This window comes from Scardinius erythrophthalmus (genome assembly GCF_964197995.2).
Source record: "Scardinius erythrophthalmus genome assembly, chromosome: 5".
NCBI classification, from domain to species: domain Eukaryota; kingdom Metazoa; phylum Chordata; class Actinopteri; order Cypriniformes; family Leuciscidae; genus Scardinius; species Scardinius erythrophthalmus.
In genome coordinates this window covers 47,770,274-47,792,425 of record NC_138225.1, presented here as the reverse complement: position 1 = coordinate 47,792,425, position 22,152 = coordinate 47,770,274, and the positions used below count along the sequence as shown (strand labels likewise).

Sequence of the window (22,152 nt, the reverse complement as noted above, 5' to 3'; positions counted from 1 at the left end):
CAGCCTGTCATTGGCTTATGTAAACCGACGGAGGCTGTGATTGGTCGGTGCTCCTGTCAATCACGCTGAACGCTGACTGGTGTTGAAATGTGGCGGGCGGGCGGCAATAAAGTCATGAAGATTACTCTCAAGATGTGAAGATACTCAGAGGAACTCTAATGTGAAGAATACGTGTGTATGTGTGTGTTAATGGGCTTTCTAGCCATCTGGTGAGCTCAAGTATTTTGTTATTAAGATGCTTAACGTAGAGTTGTTATTACGTTACCTCTTTTTTAATAACGTTGTTGTCGATAATGTCCTCAAACTCTGTCCAGGGAATCATGGTGATCTTGAGAGAAGGGATCTGCCCTGGAATAAACGAGGACTTCATTAAGGCTTTACAATCAGAGGACGTCAGAACAGGTATTGACTTTGAGCACCACACTGATACATGTAGTTTCAAATTCATCCTTACAAGCACTAACAAGAAATACTATAGTACTACAATGCCTTTATGGGGTTAAACCAACTACCACAGTAAAAATTAATTTCCACTTGTCCCTTTTTTTCTCTTTTTAATGTCAGGATTATTTACTGTGCGACTGTGTTGGGCTCTTCTTTATTGTGTTGGGAAATATAAATCTGCATATTGTATTATTAGTAGATACCTGTAGCTATTTTCTCATCCCCAAAGTGTTATTTTCCCTTATGAAACAAAATGTATTTTTCAAATGAGAATGAAAATAGAAAAACATAAAAAACAATTTTAAATATTAATAAAACTATAATAGTATCTCAATAATACTAAAAATAACACTGCTTAGTATGGAAAAGAGCTGCGTAAAGATTCTGTGGAATGTCTCCTTGTGTTTACAAGAAAAAAATGGCAGGGCAGCATATGAGTTTGGAATGACATAAATAAATAAATAAATAAATAAGAGGTTTATTCATTGAACTATTGTTGCTGCTCAATCACTACAGTTGTCCCTATGGGGATTCATAAAGTTTACTCTGTAACTGTCTGTGGTCTTGAATTAATAATACATCCGTGTTTAATTCTTTCAGTTGAGGACTTTGTCTCGTGTAACCCAGAAGAACTTGCAAAAAAGTGTTCATTGTCTTACAAGGTATGTGGAATGACTGTTTTTTGTTTTGTTTTGTGTAACGCCTATTCAGGCCTCATCTTTAATTTACCATTATCTATCACAAAGACAGTATAACTAGACTAAACTAAGCCAAGTTAACTAACTAAATACTGTCCTATCTTTCAGGCTCTAGTAGCTGTTCGGCGTGTGCTCTTGGCTCAGTGCACTGCTTTTCCTGTCTCTGGAGCTGATCTCTATGAAGAGCTCTTGAGCTCCACAGCTATTCTGTCCACCGGCAGTCCCAGGTCCCAAATATATATATGTGGAGGATTCGTAATATAATATAATATAATATAATAAATAGTTTGCATATACACTACAGTTAAAAAGTTTGGGGTCACTATGATTTTATTAAAAAAAATTGAAAGAAAGAAATTAATACTTTTATTCAGCAATGACACATTAAACTGATCAAAAGTGACATTTAAAATATTACTAAATATTTTTATTTCATGCTGTTGTATTTCAATTAATGCTGTTGCAGTTTCCACAAAATTATTAAGCAGCTCAACTGTTTTCAACACTGATAATAATAAGAAATATTTCTTAAGCGTCATATCAGCATATTATAATGATTTCGGAAGGATCATGTGACACTAAAGACTGGAATTGTGCTACTTAGTTACTTTTTATGGAAAGTAATGAGTTATGTTACTTTTCCTCACCTGGGAATCCTCACCGGCTTGCTTGTGTGTTTTTTAATAACAAAAAAGTTTGGGCAAATGTAAAGGCCCTTTCACACCAAAAAGGAAATGAGTAAGCCTAAGGCTGAAGGAAATGCAAATTCACGGCTGTACAGTTAGAGGCCACAGCTCAAATAAACCTTTCTGTGCTGCCATTTAGCAGGAGAATAGGATGCAGGAGAAGTGAAAAATGAAAGACAAATGTGATCTTTATTTAAAGTCATTTTTGCTTTAATAGTACGGTTGAATTAGATCATCGAAGGTCAGCAGCAAAGACATTGGTTAATAAAGTGAAATTAAGTATATTTGTATTATTTAATTAATGTCGGTTTGCATAATACTGTTTTTTTTTTTTTTCATTTTGAGGAATCTATTTTTTTGTGTGCAAGTGAGATGAGTAAATGCATGCTCACATTTAGTCCTAGAACTACAATAACCATCATGTTCACACAGCGCACACAACGCCTGCGCACAGGACAGGAGAGGTGTCAGTCATTAAAAGGAAAAACAAAGTGACTTGAGTTACTTGTTTGACAAAGTAACTCACATATCTTGCTGTAATTTTAAAAGTAGCTAATGTGATACTTGAAAAAAGTAATCTGATTACGTAACTCAAGTTACTTGTAATGCGTTACCTCCAACATTGTTCATAATATTACTGATTTTCCTATTTTTTGATCTAATAAATGCAGCCTTGATGAGCATAAGAGACTTCTTTAAAAAAAAAAAAAACATGAAAAACCCAACCCCAACTTTTTGAATGGTAGTGTATGTATTTTGCATTAAGTCTCTGTATTTTGTATTATTTTGTATTAAATCTGTGCGGTCTTCTCTTCAGTTTGGATAAGCTGTTAGATTCTGGGCTGTACACAGGGGAAATAACTGAGCTGATAGGAAGTCCAGGGAGCGGGAAAACACAGGTGACCTTTTGTTCTGGAAACTTCTCAGTTGCTTGGTCCTGCTCCACAATGTCAAAGTCCACCGTGCTTTTATTACCTACTAGGGTTGGGTGGGCAAATGAATGGGTGTTCAACGGTGCTCTGTGTGTCTCTCAATCACTTTGTAGGTGTGTTTTAGTGTTGCGGTTAATATGTCCCACCAGCTGAAGCAGACTGTGTTTTACATTGACACAAGGGGTGGTGTGTGTGCGAACCGACTGCTTCAGATGCTACAAACCAGGACCCCTAATATGGAGGAGCAGGTGATCAAAGTCTAATTTATCAGTAGTGCTTGCTAAGGCAAGTATCACTATGTTGTATGTTCAATATTCTGGATCAATAGCATTTGTGTCAATGTTAAATTTCCTCTTGTCCCTTCTTTTATTAAAAAAAAGCAAAAATCTGGGTTTCAGCGAGACGCTTGCCATGTAATCTTTAGCCACATAATGTTAATATGATTTTAGTGTAAAAAAAAATCACTTCGTAACCATTTCTGTCTGATTTTATATACAATTTTTCAACACCATAAACCCTAAAACAACTGTAAAATTGATTTAAACAACATAATACAGAAGTTAACAATGGAAGTGCTTTTAGAAAACTAAAGCTTCACATTTTAATTCTCCAAAATTCACTTACATTTGACCAATTGTGCCTCACTGTAACTTCCATTTACTTTTTTTTTTTGATAGTATGTTCGTCAAATTGTTTTTTTTTTTTTGTGTGTGTGTGTGTGGAAATCAACATTATTCCACAAATGCTGTCAAACTTATTTTGTACTGAACCAGAATATGAATCTAAACTTTACTGTCTTGTATCATAATTGCTTTTCCTTTTCAATACACAGATGGAGGCACTTCAAAAAATCAAGGTGTTCAGAGTATTTGACATCTTCTCTTTGCTCGCATGTCTTCAAAATCTAAGATCGAATGGGCTTCAGAAGGTAGGTTCTGTTCTGTGTGAAAGTCCATTGATTGATAGAAGTGGTTGTTTGTAGCTGAACTCTTGAATGTGCCCAGGCGTCTGTTGGAGGTGGTTCAGTCAAAGCGCTGATGGTGGATTCAGTCTCTGCTGTGCTCTCATCAATGCTCGGAGGGAAACAAAATGAGGGTATTTGTTTACAGTATTGCACAATACTTTATCATAATATCGTGCATCATAAGTCAGTTCTGCTACTTTTCATCAGGTATGTCCCTGCTGATGCAAGTTGCTGGAGAGATGAAGATGATCGCCAAAGACTTCAACATTGCTGTGCTGGTATACACCTTTCTATTTCCTGTTTATATATGTGTATATTGTATATTAAATATTAATATAAACTTTATTAATATTTTATTCTTTTTGCGAATGAATAAAATGTTTAAAAGTCGGCATTAATTGAAAATTCATCCTATCTGTTTTGTAAATGCATGTTATAAATCTTATTGTGAATGAATCATACATGTGTATATATAAGCATTTTTTTTTTAGATCTTGCACTGTTATAATCAATGTCGTAACTTGATCTTCCGGTAAAAACGGGGAGATCTCCAATGATTTAGTCCACTTTTCTTACAATTGGCTCCACTAATTAACAACTGATTGAAAAAAACAAGTTTTTCAATTATCTGTTTGACTTGGATGTACGTCACAATATGGAAAAAAGATCTGTCGCGACTTTACAAATCCTGAGCCAGTATTTAGAAATATCTGGAAAAGTCAAGGAAATCCATCCCACAGTAACTAGTTAATGAACAATTATCAAAATGTCATTTGTAGTAGATACTGATATGGTGAAATCTTGCATTGAAGGTGACAAACCATGTGACCAAAGATGGAAATGGGCATTTTAAGGCTGGATTAGGCCAGTCGTGGAGCCATGTGCCACGCACACGTGTACTCCTGCAGAGAGTGGAGAACGCAGAGACTCCGTCCTTACGAACCGCAACTCTGACCAAATCATCACGACAGGTGGTTTTAGGATAAGTTGTCTAGATCAGGGGTCTCCAACCCTGCTTCTCAAGGGCTACCATCCTGTAGAGTTTAGCTCCAACCCTAATCCAACACACCTGAACCAGCTATTCAATAGGGGTGTAATGTTCTCGGTTATTTATTTATTTTTTAAATCGAACCGTACCGTTCTCCCTACACTTGCACCGTGGTTCATCTTAAATATGATGTCGCATCTATAATATGGTTTGTGGAAAATAACGCATTAAACAGAGAGACTTAGTTTGCCTAATGTATGTTTCGTTCGATGGACACACATTTTGGGTTCCCAATACATTACAACAGTGATGATCAAAAAAGTGGACAAAACAGTCGCTCTTAGTAAACTGTTCAATAGGAGTGCCAAATGCTCTAATATAACCAGTCATTTACACCCGTCATCACCCGGATGTTGATTGCGCAGGTGAGACCTGAAAAGTACACGTTGCTATCTGTTGAAACTAATTAAGTCTTGCCAATTTAAACATTCATAAAACCGAACCGTGAGTAATTTGAACAGTTAAGACTCCTACTATTCAGGGTATAGCAGGTAAGTGTGTTGGAGCAGGGTTGGAACTGAAGTCTGCAGGTAGGTAGCCATTTAAAAAAAAAAAATCTAGACCAATAAAATCTATACTGAGTGGGTACACATGGAACATTGCTACAATTTACTTTGTGTTTGCTTTTTTAAAACTTTAGGCTTGTCATCTGGTAGAGGAGTTTGATCTTTGTCACTGGTCTGAGGAGAGGAGCGCCTCCATTTCAGGCAAGAGGAAACTAGAAAGCAGGAAACCTTGACAGAAGTTCCACTCAGTGTTTTCATAGACAATACAAATGGCTGTCCTTCTTTTGATTTCGAAGACTAAGAGGAATATTTAGAGTCAGTGTAATTATGTATATTATTTCTATGGACTTTATTTCTTTGACAAGTAATAAGGAACATTTGTGTATCTTTGTACTTTTCTTTTATGCGTTTACTGAGGTCACAAAGGCCTTGCATTCTTTTTTAAATTAAAATCTTTTATATTATGTTGGCACCTTAATATTTTCTAAATGATGAATGGAGCAATGAGTAACTTAAATGGATGTTTTCCTCAGTACCTACTGTACAAATTTTTTATTTTTTTTGCATTATGCCATCTCACCTCTGTGTGTCAGTATAAGTCCATATATTACTGTGTGCACCTTACTGATTAGACAAGAAAAACCCAATTCTGAAAATTAGTGTGCTTTACAGACACTCACACAATTACTCATAACTGCGGATCCTTATCGCGTGCCAGACTGACTCGATTCAAGCACAAATCAGTTTCTTTGTGCATAAAAAGCTTGTTTTAATTAGAATGATTGGAGCATTTGAAATGACACGTAACTACCATTACTAAGCTAGAGGGCTCTTGCCCAATTTACTCTACACAATTATCCATTCCACAATCATGCCTCATGGCGGTTACCGTTGTATTATTAATCACTCGTCCTGTGCCCAAGAGCATTCTTGAAAACAAACATCCTTGTCAAAACAGATAAATGACACTGTATAATGATGAAGTCATCAAAATCATTACACTTATTGACCTTCTTGAAGAATATGCTTAAGAAATGAGTGTCAGCATTAGTCAATGCCACCAAAATAAAGTTTAAAAATCATAAATATGAGAATCCATAGTGAGAAAATGTCAAAACCAACATAAACTTGAAAAGCTTGGAAACTTTAAAGTTTTTTAGTACAACATGTGTAATACCACAATGTGGTAAAGCTAACAAAAAAATATTTGGAGACATGGTTTAGAAAAAGTTCATTCAACTTGGTCTGCCATGACTGACAGCATGATTACTGTAGCTTCAGGTCTGGTGAAACAGGCATTTTTTTCCAATGACATTGCTTGTTAGAGAACAGCAAACCTGAGGTTTGTGCTAGTGTCCTTTGAGCAGTCTCTTTATCTCGTTCAGCATGGGGGAACAACCCTCCTCTTTCGGATGCATTCCCAGATCCAGTTTGAGGTGACCCTCTGAGCTGAACTGTCGTCCTCTGGCTCTTCCAGTGTATGTGTGGCTGAACCGGAGTCATACTGAGGCACCAGATCTCCATCGTACGCTAGGAAGTAACGTTGAAGCTTCTCAAAGTCCTGTACTGACTCTGGGAGGTAGAGCTTCACGCCTGTGAAAATGTCCAGTAGTGTCTGCAGGAAGATGGCAAGGGTGAAAACGTGTTAAGTGTGCACATTGCTTACACATTTTGAGGGAATCAATCAACTAACAAATGGCTATGTTTAGTTAATCTGAGATAAGAGGAAATACTTGAACAGCAAAATTCAGCTTCAATGGGTCAGTTCACTGAAAAATGAAAATTGACTCACCCTCAAGTCATTCCAAACCTATATGACACTTTCTTATGCAGAACACTAATGGCGTTACTTTGAAAAATGTCCATGCAATGAAAGTCAATCAGGGGTCCAATGTGGTTTTGGACCCTATTGACTTTCATTACATGGCCAAAAATTAAAAACATCATTCATACTTTTTCAAATGAACTGCACTAACAGAGCAATCTCACCAGAGTTTGCTTTAATTGAACCAAACTAGCCAAGTGTGAACAAACCATAAGTTTAAAGTTCCAAAGCAAGCACAAGAGGCAAAACAAACCTTTTCATTCTTTGGGTCGGTTGTTTGAATCGACTTTAATTTGCTTTGTCCATTGCTGTGAGCAGGTTCTTTTTTTATCTGAAAGAAAGCAATATCACAGGATTTGAAGAGAGAGATGAACCAAAAACGCATATGAACATGACGTGACAATACAGACTAAACTTGTGTTCAGAGAACACACTTTACCATTTAAAAGTTTAGGGTCAGTAAGATTTTTTTTTTTTTTTAAATGAATACTATTCAGCAAGTTTGCATGTCAGTAAAGACTTTTACAATGTTACAAAATATTTCCATTTCAAATAAATGCTGTTCCTTTGAACTTTCTATTCATTAAAGAATCCTGTAACAAATATTACGCAGCACAAATGTTCTCAACATTAATAATACAATTTTTTTCTTGAGCATCAAATCAGCATATTAGAAGGATTTCTGAAGGATCATGTGACTGAAAACTGGAGTAAAGATGCTGAAAATTCAACTTTGCCATCACAGAAATTACATTTTAAAAGAAAAGTTGTTTTAAATGACAATTTTTCACAATATTACAGTTTTTACTGTATTTTTGTTCAAATAAATGCAGACTTGAGCATTAGAGACTTTTTTACCGACCACAAACTTTTCAACGGTAGTGTGTGTGTATGTATAACAAACCTTCTTGGCATCTTGTTTCTCTGTGGGTAGTTTCCTCTTAACTGCAGGAGAGGATGATTCTGTCTTCACTGCCTTTGCTTTGGGGGTATGACCGTTTTCTGAACAGTTGAAACAATTACAGAACATAAGAGCTTTATTAACGGTACTTTAAGATGCAGATGACACACTTGACAGCTATAGCCCAAACAGGATCTGTTCATGGCAAACGCTTACTGGGCTTGTTAGCTGTGGAAGCTCCATGAGATGTTGAGGGAGAGCTTCCTCCACTCTCGCCTCCTGAGGAGCTCTTGTCATTTTTGCTAGTTTTGGACGGACCAGCTGTCACCTCAAAATCACAGTTCTCCTTCGAGATTCGATACAGCTCCTGCACAAAAAAACAATTGTCATGAAATGGAAGTTGGACTCAAAACTGAATACGTGATGGCAGCCGATTGTGGAGGGGCGGGGTTTAAGCAAACGAAATGTTTGGAGAAGTAAATCTGTTGGTTCACCGGAAGATCAAATCATGACATTGATTAAACATTCTGAGGTCCTACACGGATGAGTCATTCACATTAAGATCATGCATTTACAAAATGTATGAGGCCAATTTTCATTTCATGCTGATTTTAAGAGAACATATTTTCATCATTTTGTACATGCCAGGAAAAGCTTGCTCTGAAATTCTTCACACGTCATATCTTTTGAGACGCTTGATGGCACATTCTGCATTGGCATATTCTTAATTGCACCTCAAAATGCTTACAGATATGCAAATTTCATTTTACAATCAAGGGTACCTTAAGCTGCTTAAGGTTAGTGGCTGTCTTCCAGTCCTTGTCGTCACGCATTCGAGTGCATCGTGGGAAGCGGATGGATATGCCATCCGCTGTGTGCATTTCTGACTTGGAAAACTCAGCTCCTGTTATTTCCCACACTGGCGCTTTCTGTAAGCATGAACAAACAGGATATATTCTTCCTCAGTCATACACACAATACAAACTTCTACAGTTTCAGTTCAGTACAAACATCTTAAACATTTAAGTGTTGTATGGTCTATTTAACACATTCATCTGAGTTAAAGAGATAACAAGCTATTAAATTCCTTCATTGCTGTTTTTCCCAATCATATACTCACTGTAACCAGGCTTTTAACGGTCTCATCAAGCTCATTTCACATTACAAGCACATTAACATTAAGCATCTCTTTAGTTGTATTTGGAAGAGGATTGGCTCAGTCTTACTTCTGGATCACGGATAATGAAATCTGGGTAATAGTTTTTGACAATCTTCAACCATCCTGGGATCTTGCTTGGATCCTAATGGTGAGATAAACAGGAAACGTACGTCATGCAACTTTCATAAATCTAATATAGGAAGAATAAAATCTACTAAGTCATGAGATTTACCTTGCCTATTTTGATAACGTCCAACTCCTTCTGCAGTCTGGCTAAGGTGGCGTCATCATAGCCTCCTGAACACTTGGTCACAGTGCACCACTTTCTGGATTCTGGGTCATAGCAGCCCATGAGGAAACTGGACATAATTCCACCTGTGTGGCAGACAGAAACATAGTATTTCAAAATTGTGCTACACTAGCATCTCTGAAGTTCAATTATTGTTTAAAACCATTTGGACTGCTGATACTGACCATTTGAGCCTTTGCCATAGAAAGCTCCAAGCACCACAAGGTCAGCGGTGTCAGCCATTGCTCCTTCATTCAGATAGTCTTTCTTCACCTTCAACCAGTGACGCTTTCCTGGTTCATAAAGCCCCTGAAACAGCAATAAAGCCCAGATGTAGCATGAAGTGATCTAGCAAACACAAATGTATTAATAATAATAATTTGTTACATTTATATAGCGCTTTTCTGGGTATGACGGTGCTTTTTGACAGTATAGTGTTCGGGCGTTAGGACCCACACAGACCTGAGAGCAATAAGCTGTCAGAATCCTTGGGTTTTGGGCATTACGATCATGGGCTCATCATACTATATACGAAGCACTAAACATTAACGCTGGATTTTTTTGAAGGTGCAAATGAAAGAGAATTTTACTTGCCTGACAAGTAGCCTGATTAAAACTTCAGTAACAAAATTAAAACAAATGAATCACCAAAACACGGGAATGATTCTGATTTTATTACATTCTTGAATGAATCAGCCATTTGAACAAATGGCTCAATGACTCACTCATTAAGATGGCCACTTGGCAGGCGCCACCTATTGGTGGTTTAGTTTCATGTTTAAAGGGATACTTCACCTCTTGAAAGATGAATGTGTATTTAAAATAGGTCATTTATGTAGAAGAAATGTGAAGAATTTTTTTAATTTGGAGCTTTCTAGACTGAGAAAAGCCAGAAAATGTATTTTTGGCTTATGTGGATGAAAGAAAACAACTCCCAGAATGCACTTGCTTCGCTGCCCTAGGAGGCCACGCCTACCGGTAAGAGAGCGCAGTTGAAAACAACAAAGTTAGGCTACCAGTGAGTCTCCGTGACGAGTCTGCCTGGGATTTTGGGATCGCCCAAAATGTCCGGGATTCGGCTTTTGCGCTCAACAGTCGCCATACATCATGTTTACTGTGGCGAGCAGGACGAGGCTGAGGGCCGCGGGAGAACGGCGCGAGGCCGCTGGCGTCATTACTGAGACGCGCCGGTCTCGTATCTCTCACGGAGGTGCGGGAATTTTCTTAGCAATGTTAAAACGCACATCAACCGATCACTTGTTTAGCGTTCATGTAAACACTACATTGAATTCAGATTCACCAATCGGAATGAATTCATTTAGATTGAAACAAGAGGTGTGCATGTAAACAATGAATGGCGACCGCAGAAAGCAAAAGCTGAATCCCGGACATTTTGAACGATCTCGCCCGCCGGACAAGTCCGGGAAAAGGAGGATGTAACCCCTACTACTCAGCTTTCTCCTACTACTCAGATTTCTCCACAGAACAAGAGCCTGCTAGCTTAGCTTCCAAAGAAAGACGGCTGACTGTGTGTACATTCTATGAGGGAGATCCCAGCCTCAATGGGCGGGCTGAACACATGCGGAACAGCCCCTCCTACTGGCTGTAGTCTTTAGCCTCTGGCCAGAAAATGACGATTTTTGCGTCGTCGGATGATTTTTTCCAGACAAAAATACATAAATCTCTCCTCTCAGGGGGATATGAGGGGGGAAAGCACGGTAATTCAAAAAAACTACAGGTTTTCAACTAATACAAAGCTTAATGCTAAATCCTGAAGTATCCCTTTAAAGTGTTTTTTTTTACTCTGACAAGTGAATAACCGACTTGACTGAAGGACAAGCACATGACAAGGCTTAATGTCGAGCCCTGATACTATTTTTGCAACATGTATACTGTGCGCTGTATGCAAACTTTCCGTGAGAATGGAACAGGCGGGAGCAGATTTGTCTCGCTGTGTAAAGGCCTTCAAACGTACAACATGAAGGTTATAGCAAACCATTTCAAGTGCTTTAAGAGGTAGCATACTGTGCAGTTTGCAGTATGCTAGTATTACATTTGAAACATAGCCAGGCTGTACCTTGAGATCCTTCAGAACCAACCCCTCCAGTCCCTCTCTGATGACACGTGTGATCATTTCTGCCAGGTCAGCAGCTCTCTGTTGGAACACAATGTCATTAGCCATCATAAAATCATCCACCTTGAAGTCTTACTATAACATCAACCGTTAATTAACTTGACCTACCCACATATTTGTAAACGTTCTAGAATATTGAGGACATGTAAGATGGGTAGAGAAAGAAAAACATTCAATAACACTGCAGAACTGACCGTGACATGCTTCATTTCTGAGAACAGAATCCTGTTAGGAACTTCCACCATATTGTCATGGAGAAACTTTCTTCTTTCACAGAGAGGTCTGGAAAACATCACCACATCAACATCTTTCACATCTTAGATTGAAAATATCAATTAACCTTTAATATAAATGTTTTATTGTCCTATAAAACCTGAAATAACTTTCAGATAAATTATAAATAAATGCATTCCTTAAGGTTAACTCACTTGTCCATGAGACTGACACCATTAAAATAAATGCAGTCAAACACGAACAGACCCACTTGAGCATCCTGGAAAGCTGCTTTCTGGAAACACATAAAAACAAAACAATGCTCTTAGTTCAGAAGACTTCATAAACGTTTAAAAGTTGATGTTTAAGGAATTAAGGATGCATTCAATTTCTCAAAGGTGACTGCAAAGACATTTATAATGTTACGAAAGACTTCTGTTTCATACAAATGCTGTTCTCATATATATGTATGAAGACTTCAGATGCAAAAGCCTCTAAGTGCCATCTGAAATTTTCATCTAGAATGATCATTTTTATCAAGCTTGTATGTTCATGTTCAGTTATTTCACTTAAATGGCAATGAAAATTACCAATTAATTGTCATTAAAGTGAAACTACTGAACCTAAATATACGAGCTTGATAAAAATGCTCATTTTAGAAGAAAATTTCAGATGGCACTAAGAGGCTTTTGCATCTGAAGTCTTCATATAGATATATATATAAATAACATTCTTTGTTATTTCTTTTATGAAACATTCTTTTGTGCCTGCAACAGACTGTGTGATTTCGGCAATCCTACAAGATCATTACAAATCACACTGTACAACACGGATCTAATAAACTTGGGTACGACATGTATATCACTTTGGAAATTGTGTTTTTTATGTGCGAAAAAAAAAAAAAAAAGTAAACTAAAGAGGAGAATATAGACGTGGTCATAGTTAGTGAAAAGAGGCCAACTTGGCATGCCAATTTTGTAAATGAATTTTGCCCAAAATCGTACAATGTGCACCAGGGCCTTAAGAAACACTAAAACAGCATTGCTCTCTGGTTTACCTTGTGGACTCCAAGAGTGCCAAATGGCAGTGGTTTGCTAGACTGGGTATCAATAAGAAGAACTTCAGCATCAAGGATCATGCTATGGCCACCAGGAAATGCCTGCGGTATGAACTCTTTAAAATGAGCAACCTGCAGGAGAAAAATCAAACCCTTTTAAAATAAATCTTTGATTTTAAACACACACACACACCTTTATATTATATATTATGGCTAACAGTTGCTGGAGGTCCTGACCTTGTGTGGAAGTACTGGTTTGAGACTTCGACTGAAGTAACTAAAGTGATCGCCATTCTTATGGACCTGCACACGCTCCCCATCATACTTGATCTCAGAGTACATCCCATTAGGACACTTCTTCATGGCATACTCAATGGACTTGCATGCCTCTGCCTACATGAATAAAAACAAGCAGGAAACACCATTAAGAAAACCTTAGTAAATATTAGGCATGATCTTTTATTACCATTTCTTAAATACATTTAGACCAAATATCTTTACTGCTTATTAATAACCTATAACCTACAGACTAGTCCAAATTAACATTGAATGTAATCTGTAGATGAAGAACATGAAATTTAAGTGATAGTTCACCCAAAATGCTCATGTTGTTCCAATCTTGTATGACTTTCTTCTGTGGAACTTCTCAGAAATTCTGAGAAATGTCTCAATTTTGCTTTGTCCAAAAAATGTTTTGGGTCATGCAAGTCAAACATGATTAGAGCAACATAAGGAGTAAATTATGACACATGTTTAGGGCTGCCCCCGACTAAAGATTTTTCTAGTCAACTATTAGTCGTTCATTTAAGCCATTAGTCGACTAATCGCATGCTTGTATTCATTTAATTACACAAATGGAGAATACTAAACTAATAAGCCTTTAATATATAGGCAAAATATATAGCCTATTAAGCCCAAGCGCACGCATAAAGCACCGGCAAAAGTAGTCTAATTATTATGAATGTGTCAGAAAAAAAAAGGAGACATTATTTATTAACAAATTAGTGTTTCGGTAAATTGTGACGTGCTCCACTTCACGGAGACGACAGAAAGCAACAATGTTTTGTTGTTATTGTGAACTTACACAAATAAAAGTTTACAGTTTTTAATGATGCATTACTCTTATCTATGACCAAAAATAACAGAGTATTTTAAGTTCTTTTCACTGTTATCAGGAAAAAAATGCGCAGTAAAGCGTGCAAATACTTCAGCTTCCACACTCCGCACAAACACTTAAATATGCCCCTAATAATAGCGCACATTTATCTAGGTTAAAGTGAGAGAGAGCAGCAAGTTGTTACTACTTGCATGTTTCAAATAAGCCATTTATGAGGTTGATGGATGACAGGCAAACGTTTGGATTTCCTGCCCAACATACTGTAATTACCACAATGACACACCGATTACGATCTGTCTCGCATGACTTTTTTTTTTGCGGCTAACCAACTAATAAATTTAGACTAACGTTTAGTCACCTATTAGGGGGCAGCCCTAGAAATGTTCTGTTTTTGTTTTGTGAACAATTGGTTTAAGAGCACTAGACCAGCATTGGCTGTACGGGGGTCATCAGAGACGCCTCCACACTAAGGATCTTTCGGGGTCCTGTTCCATTAGAGGCGTCCTGCTGGTTCCGTAGCACCCTGTCGACTACGTCACCAAGGTTACGGGAGGCTTTGAAGGCATCATATGCGTTAGGGTCCACAGCATCCAAACTGATGAGAGAAAGGTTACACTGAGTGAGACAGAACAAACATGATGCCTTTAAGTACAATTTGCCAGCAACACTTACACATGCTTAGCCCCCGAGTTAATTTTCAGATCATGTTTGACCAAACGAATGTAACACTTCAGATCATTTCCAGTACATCTGGGAATCAAGAAACATTTAAAAGTTAGCATCCTCAAAATTCAAACAAATGTAAAACTTTTTTTTTTTTTAACCCTCTGGTATTGTTCGCGTGTCGATCAAAAATGACCGCAATTTTTTTTTATTAATATTTTGTATTTTTAGGGTATTTTATGGTACTAAATTAATTTATATATATATATATATATATATATATATATATATATATATATATATATATATATATATATATTTATATATATTTTTTTTTTTTTTTCACAGCACCAGAGGTTTAAATAATTATTTTATATAATCAAAGATTAAATTATTTCTGACTTTTTAGCAATATCCTGCAGCTCTGTCTGCTGTTCATCCTCCTTTGTGAGTTGGGCCAGACGGCTCAGTGAAGCATCCACCTCCTGGATGGTCAAAAGACTCTTGGCTGCTGGAGGGAAAGACTTGCTGTCCTCGAAAAACATCCGCACTGTCTCTGAAACATCTCCCTATATGAAAACGATTAAGATCAATGAAGGAAAGACTCAAATATTTCTCTTCTTGGACTACTTTTGTAAAAGAAATATGCAACAAACCTGTTCCAAGTCTTGCACCATCTCATCCTGACTGCAATTCAATATGCGGCTGAAAAGCTTGACAATTTGTTTGTCATTGAGGTTGTACACATTTTTAACCACTCCTGGGAGGAGAAGCTTCAGCGTCAGGTACAAATCTCCTCTGAATTTGTCTGTGAAGATGTGGGAGGGAGATTAACAGAGATCACTTTGAGACTGCTTGTGTTAATGATGGCCCACATTATTCATGCTCACCTCCACCAGAACCCTTTGTTAAGAAGTCTCTGATGATCTCGGTTTTGGCGTTGTAGCCTGACTTCTCTGCGACTAAGGCACAGAGTTTGCGGAACTCCCGCAGTAAGTTGTCTTTATGGTTGGGGTCACAAAGTTTAGCTGATAAAGCACTGCCCTGAGAGGGTTTGGCTGGAGACGGTCCAGGACTGGAGGAAGAGGAACCGGCCTTGGTAGCTGTGGACACAAGAGTGTTAAGCCTTGTATTAAAATGGCAGAGCATGAGAGCATGAAATGATAGAACGCTTTATACATCTATATCAGTGGTTTAAAATGAACAGTGGCAACTAAAAATGGGCAACAGATTTATTTTCCAGCTGGCAAGCCACTTTATAAAATAAATAGTAAGAATGATAACATGACCCTCTTCCATGTAAATTCAAATCAATACATACTAAAGCCGGGCTCAGACTACAGGAGTTTATAGATCTCAACTAACTGTGAAATCTGGTTGCATCACACACATAAAGGCTGGAATACACTACACGACTTTTTCTCAGATTTTAAAGCCGTGTAGTGTATTCCAGCCTTAAGGAGAATCTTTACAGAGTTTCTTCTTTCAAATCTCAAACCTGCACACACTACAACATTTGAAAATCATGTTGCATCACACACTACAAGATATTCTTAAGATTATCATGCCAGATTTAGCAACTTGGAAGTATATAAAATATATACTGTGTCGCAGCAACTTGCAGGTCGAGTGACAGGCGCATATAGCGGTGGCAGGTCGAGTGACAGGAGCATTAATGGCGCTTTTCCACTGGTACGGCTCGGTACGGTTCGACTCGCCGCGGAACGGTTCGGCTCGCTTCGCTTTTCCACTGCGTGGTACGACTCGACTCGTTACGGCACGGTTCGGCTCGCTTTAGCTCGTTTGCTTTTCCACTGCAGTTAGTACCGCTTCAAAGTGGGTGGGACTGATCGTTATATAGTTGCTGTCTCTACTACCATGACATCATATTAAATGCGAATTTTTCATTCCGTGTTTCCCCATCCACTCCTCTGCAACTGACGAGAGGAACGTCTGCACCTCGTCCACTGACCACGATTCAGCCATTTCTTTTTTTGAAGTTTATACTCTTTTTTTTTTTTAAGCAAATACTTTAAAAACAGACTGGCTGTTGTCTACTGGCTATTTGAATCTAGCGGGTTTAGTGTCTCGTGTTGTAAATACAATGACGCTGGTAGAGATGATTCTGTCTGACCAATCAGTGATCAGCAGTGTTTTCACGTCACATTTTAGTATCGGTACAGTACGCTTGGAACCTCAACAGAGGTGGTACCATTTAAAGCGAGCCGAAGCGAGCCGTACCGTACCGTACCATGCAGTGGAAATGCGCCACAAGTGAGCCGTACCGAACCGAGCCGTACCATACCATGCAGTGGAAATGCGCCATAAGTGGCAGGTCGAGTGACAGGCGCATATAGTGGTGGCAGGTCGAGTGACAGGCGCATAAAGCGGTGGCAGGTCGAGTGACAGGAGCATATAGCGGTGGCAGGTCGAGTGACAGGCGCATATAGCGGTGGCAGGTCGAGTGACAGGCGCATATAGCGGTGGCAGGTCGAGTGACAAGCGCATATAGCGGTGGCAGGTCGAGTGACAGGCGCATAAAGCGGTGGCAGGTCGAGTGACAGGCGCATATAGCGGTGGCAGGTCGAGTGACAGGCGCATATAGCGGTGGCAGGTCGAGTGACAGGCGCATATAGCGGTGGCAGGTCGAGTGACAGGCGCATAAAGCGGTGGCAGGTCGAGTGACAGGCGCATATAGCGGTGGCAGGTCGAGTGACAGGCGCATATAGCGGTGGCAGGTCGAGTGACAGGCGCATATAGCGGTGGCAGGTCGAGTGACAAGCGCATATAGCGGTGGCAGGTCGAGTGACAGGCGCATAAAGCGGTGGCAGGTCGAGTGACAGGCGCATATAGCGGTGGCAGGTCGAGTGACAGGCGCATAAAGCGGTGGCAGGTCGAGTGACAGGCGCATATAGCGGTGGCAGGTCGAGTGACAGGCGCATATAGCGGTGGCAGGTCGAGTGACAGGCGCATATAGCGGTGGCAGGTCGAGTGACAGGCGCATATAGCGGTGGCAGGTCGAGTGACAAGCGCATATAGCGGTGGCAGGTCGAGTGACAGGCGCATAAAGCGGTGGCAGGTCGAGTGACAGGCGCATATAGCGGTGGCAGGTCGAGTGACAGGCGCATAAAGCGGTGGCAGGTCGAGTGACAGGCGCATATAGCGGTGGCAGGTCGAGTGACAGGCGCATATAGCGGTGGCAGGTCGAGTGACAGGCGCATATAGCGGTGGCAGGTCGAGTGACAGGCGCATAAAGCGGTGGCAGGTCGAGTGACAGGCGCATATAGCGGTGGCAGGTCGAGTGACAGGCGCATATAGCGGTGGCAGGTCGAGTGACAGGCGCATATAGCGGTGGCAGGTCGAGTGACAGGCGCATAAAGCGGTGGCAGGTCGAGTGACAGGAGCATATAGCGGTGGCAGGTCGAGTGACAGGCGCATATAGCGGTGGCAGGTCGAGTGACAGGCGCATATAGCGGTGGCAGGTCGAGTGACAGGCGCATATAGCGGTGGCAGGTCGAGTGACAAGCGCATATAGCGGTGGCAGGTCGAGTGACAGGCGCATAAAGCGGTGGCAGGTCGAGTGACAGGCGCATATAGCGGTGGCAGGTCGAGTGACAGGCGCATAAAGCGGTGGCAGGTCGAGTGACAGGCGCATATAGCGGTGGCAGGTCGAGTGACAGGCGCATATAGCGGTGGCAGGTCGAGTGACAGGCGCATATAGCGGTGGCAGGTCGAGTGACAGGCGCATAAAGCGGTGGCAGGTCGAGTGACAGGCGCATATAGCGGTGGCAGGTCGAGTGACAGGCGCATATAGCGGTGGCAGGTCGAGTGACAGGCGCATATAGCGAGCCGAGCCGTACCATACCATGCAGTGGAAATGCGCCATAAGTGGCAGGTCGAGTGACAGGCGCATATAGCGGTGGCAGGTCGAGTGACAGGCGCATATAGCGGTGGCAGGTCGAGTGACAGGCGCATATAGCGGTGGCAGGTCGAGTGACAGGCGCATATAGCGGTGGCAGGTCGAGTGACAGGTGCCGGTGGCAGCTGCCCCTGCCACGGAAAGATTTTACCCTTACTGCATTATAGTCTCTGGCAGTCCTGTTGTTGCCACAACTCGACCAGCCGTTCCTTCTTCTCCGTTATCCACCGGATCCGTACAGCTGCTGCTTCTTGTTTCATGGTCGCCATTTCAAAAGTTACATCACTTCCGACTCCTTGTAGACTTGTCTCTCATTGGCTGTTGTGGAAGTACTGAATGTCATCATAGTCGTAATCATCCCGAATTCAAATTCTAAATATCAAACAGGTTTGATATTGTCGGGGCGGCCCTGATGTGTCCTCATCGGAACCAACAGACGCCCTAGATGCGATTTTTTCCCCCAAATGTCGGGAGGGGTAAATCAGGCATAAAACGGCCTAAAACTCCTGTATTCTGAACCCGGGTTAACTGTCTATATACAGTTTTACTGCCAGTAAGAAATATTTATGGCTGGTAAAATCTTAATCCATTTGTGTGGCAAAAAATTCATTTTGGATTCTGCATCATCATGTTTAAATCTCTACAAAAATCAAGTTACATTACAATTCAAAAGTTTTGGGGGAGCAAGGATGCATTCAATTAATCAAAATTGACAGTTAAAACTTTTACATTGTTACAATAGATTCCATTTCAAATAAATGCTATTAAACTTTCTATTCATCAAAGAAACCTGAAAAAAATGTATCATGGTTTTACAATAATATTAAGCAGCACAACTGTGTTAAACATTGATAAGAAATGTTTCTTTTACACCAAACTGGCATAATTGAAGGATCATGTGACACTGAAGAGTGTTTACTCGTAATGGTGCTAAACAGCGTAATGGTGCTAAAAAAAATTCAGCTTTGTCATCACAGAAATAAATTATATTTTAAAATATAATAAAATAGAAAACACAATAGTAATATTTTGCAATATTGCTGTTTTTCACTGTATTTGATTAAATAAAAGCAGCTTTGTTACGCATAAGAGACTTCTTTTAAAATTATTAAATAACCTGACCCCATATATTGAACTGTAATGTATCTTAAGATACACAAAAGTTACAAACAAAAATAGCAGCAAAAGAAAAAACCCATGCCCTCTTGGTGCCGTACCTGTGAAGCCAGAAAACTTGCGAGGAGCGTTGACTGTTGGATCAGCTAGCAGTGCTGACAGCTGCCCACTGTTGTTTAACTTTGCTTGCACTTTCTTCTTTGGGCTTGCATTGGTTTTGGCTGCCAGTTCTATTAAAGAGAAGAGAGACTGTTCAGCATATGTCAGGTCTGCAATGACATCTGATGCAAACTTAACAAGGAGAGCAAAACAGTGGCTGAATACCTGAAACATGTTTATTGATTAGTTCTTTATCCTCATCCTGAAGTTCCTCCCATCCCTCCAGCTCTGTGATGTCCTCGATTTTCTTTGTGGTGGCGCGCGCTCTCTCCAGCTTCTCAAAGATGCACTTTACATGGTACCACTCCTTCATTTCCCCTGCAGACTCACTGAACGGGTTCGGCACGATCTTACCAATCCGGACCAGCCCCTTCATGATCTTGTCTTTGCATTTCTTGCACCCAGCCGTGCCACGTTTGGCGTATTCCACGCAGTATCTCTGCTCCGCCATGTCTGGTTGTTCACGTTGCCACTCAGGCCAAGAAACGTGGAAATATGAGCCGGAGCTGAGAGTGAACTGTCGAATTTGCGGCACACAGAAAAAGACGCCACTGGGGCTAGATGCAAAGCACCACGGAAATGTGAGAGCTCTCGAGCACTGCAGATATTGACAATTTAGTGTTGCTCTTAATAATGTTTCTCTAAAAAGTTTTGGCAAAGATGATCTGCTTAGTGTCCTCACTATCCCACCAAACCAAAAACTGGGCATAAAGTTCAAAAATAGAGAGTTTTCATCTTACACAGCGAGGTAATTTCTGGAAGAAGAAGAAGCAAAAAAAGAAAAGAGAATAATCATGATTAAACATTATTCAGGGAATTTTATATTAACTGTGTGGAAAGATTAAAGTTAACTTAGGCTAGTGAGGTGTGGATAAGCTGATTCTGAAAACACTTTATTTATTCCTTCTTTACTATAGCATTAAACAACAAATTTAAAAGGTGACAAAATGCAAAATAAGGCATATAAATTGAAACCAAATTTAGTCAATTAAAAAATATACAAAATGTACCACAAAGAAAATCATAAACAACTTTATCTAACTTTAGTGTAAAATAAATAAATAAATAAAAAGAATTCTTAAAACTCCCGAATTTGTCATTAGACATTGATTAAAAAGGTGACTCACAAATTTGTTCTGTTTAGCCTAAGTGTCAAATTGTAAATAAAATTGCACGTGAAACATAAACCATAATATCTTATTACACCAAAATAACATTAGATTCCTTTTTTAATACAATGGTTTACGTTGGGAAACAATTGTAGATGGCGAATAATAATAATTTAAAACAAATATATAACTTGCAAGGTGACAAAATGGTAAACAAGGTAATGTTCTATTCATTCAAATCAATACTTTGTCTTTAAGCAAGAGTTCGCAATACTGTCAATATACTGCTTCATTTTACTCAAAGATCATACAGTTATATTTTCTACTAGTGAGTTTACATTTACGTATATGAAATTAATCAATTATAATATAACACCTACAATCTCACACAATGCGCTGCAGAGTAATATATAAGCAACTTTATAATAAATAAATAAAAAATCCTACAAATGTAATTTTCAAACAGCATGTGCCGAAATTGAATATACTGATAGAATAGTCATTCAGAAGTATGTTTTTGGTGGTTCTGTTTACGTGTCGCTTTGTTGATCAACGTGGAATTAGCTCACATGCTAATCTTAGCTGAAATATGCAGCAGTGAGTAGACATACAAACAGCTAACTGCGAGAGATTTTACAGAAACTCGTCTCAATTTCGTTTTACCTCAGTATTTTGTGCAAGTCGATCCCCAGCTCCTTATGCACCGGGTTTCATTTTAAAAACAACGTTATGTGTTAGCATAAGAACATGATTTCTGGATTGTGTGCGGTCCCCTTTAAATCACACGAGCGCTTCCTCTTTGTTTGCAAGTGTTTCCTGTGCAGTGCGCATGTGCACCAAAAATACCGTTGATGTTTTGTCTTAAAGTTATTTATTTTTCCAAACATTTATCGACCTGTTTTTAGACATAAATACAAGGTAAATTTAGACTTTGAATTTATTTAAACTTGTTTGAATTCATTGCGTTAACAATAATTTCACGTTTTTTATTTTTGTTCTACAACACATATTAAAACCTCAAACAACACTCGGTTGTTAATAATAATAATAATAATAATAATACTAATAAACTTAAGTAAAAAAAAAAAAGAAAAGAAAAGAAAAGAAAGTTGCTAAAGGACAGCTGCAGTGGTTGTCTGTTTAGTCAAGCAAGTAAACTCAATGCTACTTGTGGTAGCTGTAGATAGTCCTTATCATACACTTTAGATAGGTT

The 22,152-nt window shown here is 39.3% G+C and overlaps 2 protein-coding genes across 2 annotated transcripts; one reads left to right on the top strand and one right to left on the bottom strand.

The window, feature by feature from the left end:
* The first annotated feature begins 46 nt into the window (after window positions 1-46).
* Window positions 47-6,472, top strand: rad51d (RAD51 paralog D). Its single transcript, XM_081364621.1, has 11 exons — window positions 47-209; window positions 315-402; window positions 1,045-1,106; window positions 1,251-1,369; window positions 2,646-2,727; window positions 2,874-3,008; window positions 3,593-3,688; window positions 3,765-3,855; window positions 3,932-4,002; window positions 4,537-4,695; window positions 5,413-6,472. The coding sequence occupies exons 2-11, from the start codon at window positions 321-323 to the stop codon at window positions 5,509-5,511; spliced, it is 996 nt and encodes a 331-aa protein (XP_081220747.1). The 5' UTR covers window positions 47-209; window positions 315-320; the 3' UTR covers window positions 5,512-6,472.
* Window positions 5,806-21,759, bottom strand: lig3 (ligase III, DNA, ATP-dependent). Its single transcript, XM_081364620.1, has 21 exons — window positions 21,603-21,759; window positions 19,996-20,585; window positions 19,773-19,901; window positions 15,527-15,739; window positions 15,293-15,444; window positions 15,039-15,205; window positions 14,646-14,723; window positions 14,400-14,568; window positions 13,094-13,249; window positions 12,857-12,988; window positions 12,015-12,094; window positions 11,781-11,868; window positions 11,530-11,607; window positions 9,638-9,761; window positions 9,396-9,538; window positions 9,231-9,305; window positions 8,787-8,933; window positions 8,221-8,371; window positions 8,008-8,105; window positions 7,357-7,434; window positions 5,806-6,893 (listed from the first exon to the last, which is right to left on the bottom strand). The coding sequence occupies exons 2-21, from the start codon at window positions 20,537-20,539 to the stop codon at window positions 6,660-6,662; spliced, it is 3,036 nt and encodes a 1,011-aa protein (XP_081220746.1). The 5' UTR covers window positions 20,540-20,585; window positions 21,603-21,759; the 3' UTR covers window positions 5,806-6,659.
* Between the last annotated feature and the right edge of the window lie 393 nt (window positions 21,760-22,152).

Excerpts from the sequence above, each read along its gene's own strand:
- rad51d (XM_081364621.1), top strand. The coding sequence starts at position 321 with ATGGTGATCTTGAGAGAAGGGATCTGCCCTGGAATAAACGAGGACTTC. Across the intron at positions 1,107-1,250 it reads AGTGTTCATTGTCTTACAAG|GCTCTAGTAGCTGTTCGGCG; the intron begins GTATGTGGAATG and ends CCTATCTTTCAG. Across the intron at positions 2,728-2,873 it reads CAGGGAGCGGGAAAACACAG|GTGTGTTTTAGTGTTGCGGT; the intron begins GTGACCTTTTGT and ends ATCACTTTGTAG.
- lig3 (XM_081364620.1), bottom strand. The coding sequence starts at position 20,539 with ATGCCCAGTTTTTGGTTTGGTGGGATAGTGAGGACACTAAGCAGATCA. Across the intron at positions 12,095-12,856 it reads GCACTCTTGGAGTCCACAAG|AAAGCAGCTTTCCAGGATGC; the intron begins GTAAACCAGAGA and ends ATGTGTTTCCAG. Across the intron at positions 9,762-11,529 it reads TGGTTCTGAAGGATCTCAAG|GGGCTTTATGAACCAGGAAA; the intron begins GTACAGCCTGGC and ends TTGCTGTTTCAG.